Genomic DNA, 9,639 nt, shown 5'->3' on the forward strand with positions numbered 1-9,639 from the left:
AAATGTTTTCTATATAAATTGCGATTGTTTTCTACATAAATTAACAGTTCGTAATTATTCTCGAGAAAAAGAAGTAACAACTCTATAATTCAATATCGACATAACGATCATTTAAGTCAATTGGATTACAAATGATTGTCGATCCTAGATAATTTGTTACATGTGCTAAAATAAATTTAAACTAAATCAAAATAAATAAAATCTATTTAATAAAATGCTGAGTAATGTTTATTAGTTTGAAGGATATTTTTGTTCTTTTAGCTATGTTTAAATTTAGAATTTAAAATTGAAATTCTTTGATGCAGAATAATAATCATCAGTTATCTTCTCTGATCGATAGTTCGTGCTCGGTGACCTGGAATCCACATAATATGCTCGATTCCTCATATTAGTGTTCTTTAATCTTGATTAGAAGTAAGATAGATCTTCTGTTTGTTAAATGCATACAATGTTGTGTGGAACAATATGGCACATTTTACAAATCCGACTTAGACTGACGTTAAGACTGTGCATTGCAGTAGGAAGATAATTGCAATTTACTATCTATATGATATACAAATATTGTATTTTATTTATTTTATATAACAATAAAATTATTTATTAAAAAAGGTATTCAAAAGGACATTTGACAAATTAAAAAAAAATGTTTAAAGAATTAAGATATTAAGTTTTTATATGATTAATTAAAAAGTAGTTATTATTGTTTTATTTCAACATTTGATAATAAAATGCCCTAAGGTCGACGCAATAAAATTTTGGTTAATGTGGAAAGCTCGGGGCACTAGTGGCTTACAGTTACTAGTAGATCAAGTCGTATTCTATGCAAAATACTTTTTGGTACAGATTAGTAAAATCGATGGCTTCCACTTAGTGTTGAAATATTGCAATAGTACAATTGTTTGTTTTTGGTAAGCAATTTTATACTATTGCAAAATTTGTGATTTTATCGTGACAGATTTTTTTAGGTATATACCACCTAGCATGCGTGATCAGGAAAAAAGCTCCAGTTTGATGGAAAAGATTGTATGTCACAGTGGAAATAAAGAAACATTGATTTTGGAAGATCTCTCATGATTACTTATGCCACAGCTGAGTCTGAACAATTTCTTTCGCATAGTCGTGAAATATCATCTCCCATCAACAGAATTCCATGAATTACATTCTTAATCAAATAGAAAAAGCCGGCGCTGATTTGTAAATAAAGCATACACGATTTCTTCTATTAATAATTAAAATTAATAAAAAATGTCATAAGTACTATAGGCTCACTGAGGATGCCCGAAAAAGAGTTGAAGCATTTGTAATTTATCTTTAAATGAAAATAAACTAAATATGCATCTTATTAATTGCACTTAATTTTCCTTTACTTCTCAAAAATATTCTGTTCTTTTATATGTATATTTAGAGGATCTCTCTTAATATTTAGAGGATTATTATTAATTAGAGAATTTTTCACTGATATAATCTTAAAAAAAAAATTCTAGAAGATAGAGGAATATCATAACTACTTGTAAGATGCTAGATAAGCTGGATTTAACAATGCAATTCTCTTAATTTTTTGAAAATTCTTCTGGCTGGAAGTATCTGTTTTTTGTAATGATATGTATATTACTTCGGTAAAAAGTTATAGTAATAAGTTAGTAGAACATTTTTTTTTGTTTGCCCTAGGAGTTCTTAGCTTTATATATAAACAAACAAACACAAATTTTTATATATTTATTATCTTGTTAAAAAAAAAAGTTTTTCTCAAGTTAAATTACAGCTTGCTCTAGTTTCTCTTAAAAGATGAATATTACACAACGTCCATGAAATATTAGATACGAATATTTTTTGCTAAGATTAATAGCAAGATTAATAGCACGCGTCATAAAATGTCTCTTTACACTTGATTATGCTTTGTTTTCTTTCCGTTATCAGGAAAAAGATATATATTAATATTTCTTTACAATTGCGCATTGTGTTTGTGTGTGATAATGCAATGCTTATAATTATAACGTAAAATAGGACATAAAGAAGAGAAAGAAATATTCCATAAAGCCACAGTTCTGAAAACATTTAATTGTAACAATCTAATTAGAAGAATGTTTTTTTTGCCTATTGTTTCCCAAGAAATTAATTTCCTATATTTTTAAATTATATAGAATTATAAAGTATTTAATATTATACATAAATGGAATTTAATATTACAAGGCAAAATAAAAAAGATAATATATTAATTGCATAATTTTTTTCTGAGGATAAAAACAAATTTTTGTCTTACGATTATCTATGATTATAATACAGTCTAAAAAATAGCGGTACAATTCTCTGTATATAATCGGCATTAATAAAATAAATTAAAATATATTGATACAAATATAATATGAATTTAACACCATAGGTTTTAAATCCATATTATGTTATTATTAATATTAACATCAGTGAGAATTACATAGATATCTCTTGGATATTAAATCAGAGGTATCTTGATCAGAGTTAAATCCACACCAATATTTTTTAAAGTGTATAAAAAGTTTAATTGAATAAAATCTCAATTAGAAGCTGCGAATATAATAATAATAATAATATTCAATTATATATATCGATATTCAAATCGATATATAATCCGAATATATAAAATGTTTTAATTGTTTAAATTATTCGAAATATCTAAAGTACTAATATCTAAAGTACATCAATAATTTCATGTTGTACTTTTTATGATTTGCGAAAAGGCAAAGTTCAAGAACCAACTCAAATGTAACGAAGAAATGCGTAATTGGCACGCGCGAACTCTGTAACAACATGATGGAATCATCAAGGTTCACGTATGTACAACGTGTTTTCAACGACGAAGAGTGATTCACTAGTGATAGTTGAAATGGAAGGGGCCAAACAAGCGACTTGTCGGTTGGCCGGTCAGTATACTCTTCGCGATGGCTGCGTCAAGTACCAACAACATCATCGATCTATTAGAGAGACTCTTGAAGATCCTTAAAGAGGAGAATGCGTTCAATCGATCTGACGATCAACCTGTGATACGATTCCGTCATCCTCATTATTTACAGGTAAATAATAGTTCAATTTTCTGGACCAACCGTCGTGTAAAAATCTCGAATATATTAGCTTGTTATTACATATGATTTTTACAAATATTTTTTTAAAACCTATTTTATGTCTTAATTTACTTCGATCGTAATGCTATATTTTGTGCTAAATTATAATTTTATGTCACATAATATATTTTTTATTTTTCTCTTTCAATAAATAGAGCTTGACAATATCGTTTATCTCGAAGAGATTATTTATATAATTTATTAAGAAAATTGACTAAAAAAATGTTAAACATTAATAAATGAAGACTGCAGAGTTGGGAAGTAACACTTGTAACGTTGTTACTTCGTCGATCGTTGCCTTGTCATAATAATGATTTGGTAATGACGTTGCGAATTTTTTAAAATATGACGATAACACCAGAATTGGAAAAGTCATTTGTAATGGGTTGAAAAAATCATTTGTAACTGAAAAAAATAATTTGTAACACATTGATTTTTTACTCATTACTTGTTACTTGTTACTTTTTTTCAATAATGCATAATCGTTACTTGTGACAAGTTACTTTTCGAAGTGACTTTTTCAACCTTAGCACAATCTTAGCGTTTAGTCAGTGTTACCGTATAAAAAATTGCAGCGTCATTATCAAATTGTTTATTATTAAAGATAATAACAAAGTAATAGAAAAAAATTTCCCAATCTTGGACTGAAAAAAGACCATAAATGGTTTTAGTGTCTAATAATATTTTGTGAATTTTACAATTTTCAGTTCATATAAGCAAATATAATTTACTAATAAATTATTAAAACTAATATTAAACAATGTATAAAGTTAATAATTATACATATAAATATCAAATATTTAGATTTAACTCGAATTTCTTCTTTTCTTAATAAACTAATTAAACGAAGTTTTATTACGCCAGCTGTAACAAGCTCTAAAATAATATTTTAGTTCTTTTAGGAATAACATCGTAATGCGCACATCAATTAGAAAAAGATTATCCGCTTTATCGTATTTCTTAATTGTTAAATTTTACTTTAGAAATACTTCTGTTTGTTTTTAAACGTTCTTATTTTAGATTACATTCTTCTTTTCTTTCGCTCTTGAACGAAGTGTTATCTTGTTTGAAGATTGTTCTTAAGCATTTCAGAGCAAGATTAATGTAATTAAGTGCGTAATAAAAACCGTTAGTATAACATTAATATTCATTAAAAAATAATAATTGCCACAAGTTGCAATTATATCATAAAATATTATAATAAATATTTGCTTCATTTTTATCGTACATCTAACTTAAATTCTTTAACGATTTCTGATGTAGCGCACGTAGACAGTAATAATGAATTCTGGCAAAAGAAAATATTCCGGTGCACAAAAAAATACTTGCTCATGGAATATTAATACGATACGCAGTTTGTGATATAGATATGGGGTCAATGTTTGCAGCTCTAAGCGTATAATCGGAATCTTCACCAGACAAATTGTCGCTTTCTTTTTGAAGAAACTTTGACATACTATGATAATATATCATTCTTTCAGCAAGTTTCCTTGTAAAAAAGGGATGTAAAATAAGAAATATTTTAAAATACAAATTAACGTTCATAAATTCGTTTTTGACGTTTTGATTTATTTATATATTTTGATACACACACATAGTACTCATTACAATTTTAATACACTCTAAAATTCCTAGGTAGCAGGCTGTTATTATTTGTCATCAGTTTTACATCAAAGTGATGTCTTTAATATCCTTTTGACATCAAAATAACAAGAAATAACGATCTCATGTTTGATTTCTTTGTAAAGGATAAACGTGATATATATATTTTGACACAGAAATGAATTTGCTTATAAATACTTTCAGTGTATAAGCTACTTGCATGTATTTAAACATTAGTAATATCAGATGTATTAGGTAATTAATTTAATTCCTGCTATTTTTTTGTCTTGAAAATTGATTTATTTCGAAGGAAAGAAAATGAATATCTTGATCAAAATAATTTCCTCCATTTTCTATTACTTTTTCCCATCTCTTCGGCAATAGGGCAAAAAGCACGCGCGCGCGCGCGCGCGCGCGCGTGTGTGTGTGTGTGTGTGTGTGTGTATTTTATGATTTTTTAATATTTTTTGTATTAATAATTTGTATTATAAGTTTGACTCAAATCAAGCGAGCAAGTGTGAACAAATGTGTGAATAAATAATTTGCATTGTCAATAGTAATTATATTTTATGACGTAAACAATGTAATTTTCAACAATGTTCAAAGCTTAGCAGTGTTAATTTTAATGAGGAAAAATTATTGTTTATTCATAGAAAATCATACCAATGTCTTTGGACGACAAGCCAGCGAGTAACAGGGAAATAGAAACAGTGATACGACAGACTATACAGTACTCCGTGAAAACGTCTAGTCCGCATTTTCATAATCAACTCTACGCTGGAGTTGACGAATATGGATTAATTGGTTCCTGGTTAACGGACGTATTAAACACCAGCCAGTAAGAATAATTCCCAAATTTTAAGAGACAATTTAAAATAATAAACAATGTATTCTCCATGTTCATTGGATGTAATTTTACTCACTTTTCTCGATAAAACGCAATGAGTAATCAAAGCTATTTTGTTATTGTCTCGTGAGCGATATCGCTATTGCTAATCTAATTTGCATTTCAGACGATGCACGACCTACAATATTTCCAATTAATGATGTATTGAAGTCCTTATCATCGTCGAGGAAGTTTTAATTTTGTTAAAAAAATGAAAGTTAAATAACTTCTCTTCGATAAATTATCTTCAAGAGAATGTCCTTCATGTAGTTGTAAATGATGCTGTGCGCATCTAAATGAAATGAAATACATGTAACTGTTAATTGATTGTGGACGTTTCTGTTAGGTATACCTACGAAGTCGCGCCCGTATTTACTCTCATGGAGCGAGAAGTGATACAGAAATCATTGGAATTGGTTGGTTATCCATTAATGCCAGAAGCCGATGGTATAATGTGTCCAGGTGGTAGCATATCGAATATGTATGGAATGTTATTGGCCAGACACAAGATATTACCGTGTATCAAAAAATCGGGGATCTTTTCGTTGAAATCACCTCTAGCATGTTTTACTAGCGAAGATAGTCATTATTCAATTCTGAAAAGTGCTAATTGGTTGGGTCTTGGTACCGACCATGTTTATAAGGTATGACAACGTGAAAAATAGTTATTTATTTTAAGAAATTTGTTATATTTTAATCTTCTTTCGAGGTAAAATCGAAATTTGAAGAAATGATAATTAATTCTTATTTCAATTGATAATTAGTTGTTGAATTTTATATATTTTATATGAATCAGATTTCATGCTATTATGCAATTATATGTTATTGATTAAACAATGTTAACTTAGATTTTAAAAGACTAAGAATTGAATCATCAGTTGCAGCAAACGACGATAGTTATTATACACACAGTATAAAATATTTCTTATATTTATAAAACTTTTTCTTCTACAGTATTTATTATATTTCTAATAAAATATTTCTTATATTTATAAATTAACGTCTGTTTCAATATGTACTTGATGTGATAAGAGTAATTATTAAACTGTAGCAATTGACAACTAATCTTGGCTCTTAGTCCTTTTTATATCTTTTAAATTATTTTAAATTTCTATTATTTAATAAATTCTAAAAAAGTTCTTCAATCTTTGAAAACAACTGGATTCTAATCGAATTTTTAAGCTAATACTCATAATAATTAATTATACGAGAGAACATTCTTCCGTTACAGGTGAAAACGGACGAATTTGGTCGCATGCAAGTGGCTGACCTAAAGAGACTTCTAATAAAGGCGAGAAACGACGGAAAACAACCATTCTTCGTAAACGCCACTGCTGGAACCACCGTGCTCGGTGCCATCGATCCATTACCTGAAATCGCCGCAGTATGCCGGAGCGAATCACTTTGGCTGCACGTAGACGTCAGTACAAGTATAATGAAAGCCGATTAGAGTTCAGAGAATTGTAATTTAATTTAATTTAAACAGAGATTCGTTACAGGCATGTCTCGGTGGAACTCTACTGTTCTCGGAGAAATATCGGTACAGATTACGGGGCATCGAATTGTTCGTATATAATTATTTATTATAATGTCGTTGCAGAAGGAAAGTGGCGATCTTTCTAAAACTGAAAGTTTCCACCATTGGTTCACATACCAGTCTTGAGTATAATCATTGTCTGCGTATCTGAAAGAATGGGATAAGATAAATCCTTTCTTTTCTGCAATGTTAAAAATCAAAAATGATTTCCCGACACAAGCAGTTTTTCTAATCAATTCTCTCTGTTTTATGTCACTCTTAGATCGGATTCGGTGTCCTGGAATTTGCACAAGATGCTCGGGGCGCCATTGCAGTGTTCTTTATTCCTGGTCAAAGGTAAAAATACGCTACATGAAGTAAATTGTGCCCAGGCCAAGTATCTTTTTCAACAGGATAAATTTTATGACGTTAGTTGGGACACAGGTGACAAAAGCGTGCAATGCGGCAGGAAGGTAATCACGTATCCATTATTTAATTTTTACGAGATATCACGTCAGAATTTGTTCACAATAATTCGTGAATTATAGAAAGATCCAAGATTTTCGTTTAAAAAATCTGTAGGAAAGACACGTAAAAATAGAACATAATTTTTATGTCATTACAAATTGGCAAAAAAATCATCATTAATTACTCGTTTTAATTTGTTTGATAATATTTTTTAAGGTCGACGCAATGAAATTTTGGTTAATGTGGAAAGCTCGTGGTAAGATTGGTCTTACGCGATCGGTGGAACAAGCAATGTCTTGCGCGGAATATTTTCTGAAGCGAATTAAGGAAACTGCCGGTTTCCGGCTGGTGCAATCTCACTATCAGTGTTGTAACATTTGTTTTTGGTAAGAGATTCCGCTTTGATAAGAGATTACGAGAAATACGCAGTTATAAGGCAAATTCTTTTCAGGTATGTACCACCAACAATGCGCGATGAGAGTGAAACTCCAATTTGGTGGCAGAAACTGTATTTTCTCACAAACGAAATAAAAAAACGTTTGGTTTTGGGGGGATCTCTCATGATTAGTTATATGCCAATACCACATAAGGAGATTGGCAATTTTTTTCGCATGGTCGTAAACTGTCAACCACCACCCACAAAATCGTCCATGGATTATGTTATTAATCAGATAGAAAAAGTTGCAATTGATTTATAGGAAAATGCCTCTCTATTCAAGTTTTATAATATTGAAGATATTTGTTCTTATCTTATATGAAGAAATTGGTATTTTAAGTACTTATTACGGAGTTGTAAAAAAAAAGAAACTTATCTTTATTATAAACAAATGCGGGAAATAAATGCAGCGGATACAATATTTATTACTCGCGTAACTGTGTAACTTTGATAATCATAATTTACTTGACGCTCGGCAACATCAAATTATTCGTTGTTACGTCGTTAGCTCACATATAGGATTACTAACTATTTTTAAGAGTACATATATTTACGTACTCTTTTTAAATGAAATTTCTGGTCATTTATTAAAATTTTGTATTTATAAAATTATATTAATAAAAATCAATAAAAATGTTTTAGAAATTTTATTTTCTTAAATATCTACATTTAATGCATAAAAAATTGTACCTTCTCCTTTTGGATCTTTTTTTTTAAAAATAGTACATAATATGTACTCTTTTCTTGTGATTCAAATACGGTAATTCTACTCAGTATCATTATCTCGCATTCTTCTCATGACTTCTCATTGTATAAACTCGCGCAGGAGGCAATTAACGTAATTCAATTCTTAAGTTTTAAGGCTCGATTCTCTAACTTATTCGTAATTATACGTATACATAACATAGATATCTGTATAGGTATAGGTATAGGTGTATCTATATATATGTATATATTATATAAAATAACGAAGGTTTTCAAACTTTGAACTTATGCATACATTTTTCTTACAAGTGATTAGAGAATCGAACCCTGGAGGACATCAGCGATTCAAGTTTCAATCCAATTTGATTTTCTCCTTGGATCCGGCAAGGAAAAAATGTATTATTTTTATCGCATGCATAAACATAATTCGCGAGCGCGACTCAATGTGAGCCAATATAAATGCAATCGTCGCGCGACGTGTGTTCATCTCTTACATAATATACGCATTTGCTTCATTCCTAAAACTATGTTTAAGAAGATGCATTTTTATGTACAACTCCGTATCATGGCACTACATTACTTGATATAAAATTCGATATTTCTCCTGAATAAAAACAAAAGAGACGAATTCTCTTCCTAATATATATCTTCAAGCAAATCTACATAATACATTTTATATTTGTACAACTGTATATCTAAATCAATCCATCAATCCTTGGTAGATCGAGTGTCCGTTTAACAGATATGATTTTCTTTTCTCTCTTGTTATCTTGCATGAGTACAATTTTACAAATATTATACGAAATATATGAAAATTCATTCCTATGAAAAATTATGAAACTTTATACAGATGAGTCAAAGTCGAATGCCCAAGCATGAGCGGGATTGATTCTCGATTTCGTCCATTCGCATTCTCTCTCTCTCTCTCTCT

General features: G+C 29.4%; 1 protein-coding gene across 1 annotated transcript; it reads left to right on the top strand.

Moving 5' to 3' along the window:
* The first annotated feature begins 2,915 nt into the window (after positions 1-2,915).
* On the top strand, positions 2,916-8,265 carry LOC105626576 (cysteine sulfinic acid decarboxylase-like). The gene is made up of 8 exons (XM_012207875.1): positions 2,916-3,047; positions 5,351-5,535; positions 5,930-6,227; positions 6,815-7,003; positions 7,083-7,147; positions 7,383-7,572; positions 7,784-7,953; positions 8,019-8,265. The coding sequence occupies exons 1-8, from the start codon at positions 2,916-2,918 to the stop codon at positions 8,263-8,265; spliced, it is 1,476 nt and encodes a 491-aa protein (XP_012063265.1).
* The last annotated feature ends 1,374 nt before the right edge of the window (positions 8,266-9,639 follow it).

Source organism: Atta cephalotes, assembly GCF_000143395.1.
Source record: "Atta cephalotes unplaced genomic scaffold scaffold00001, whole genome shotgun sequence".
Classification (NCBI taxonomy): domain Eukaryota; kingdom Metazoa; phylum Arthropoda; class Insecta; order Hymenoptera; family Formicidae; genus Atta; species Atta cephalotes.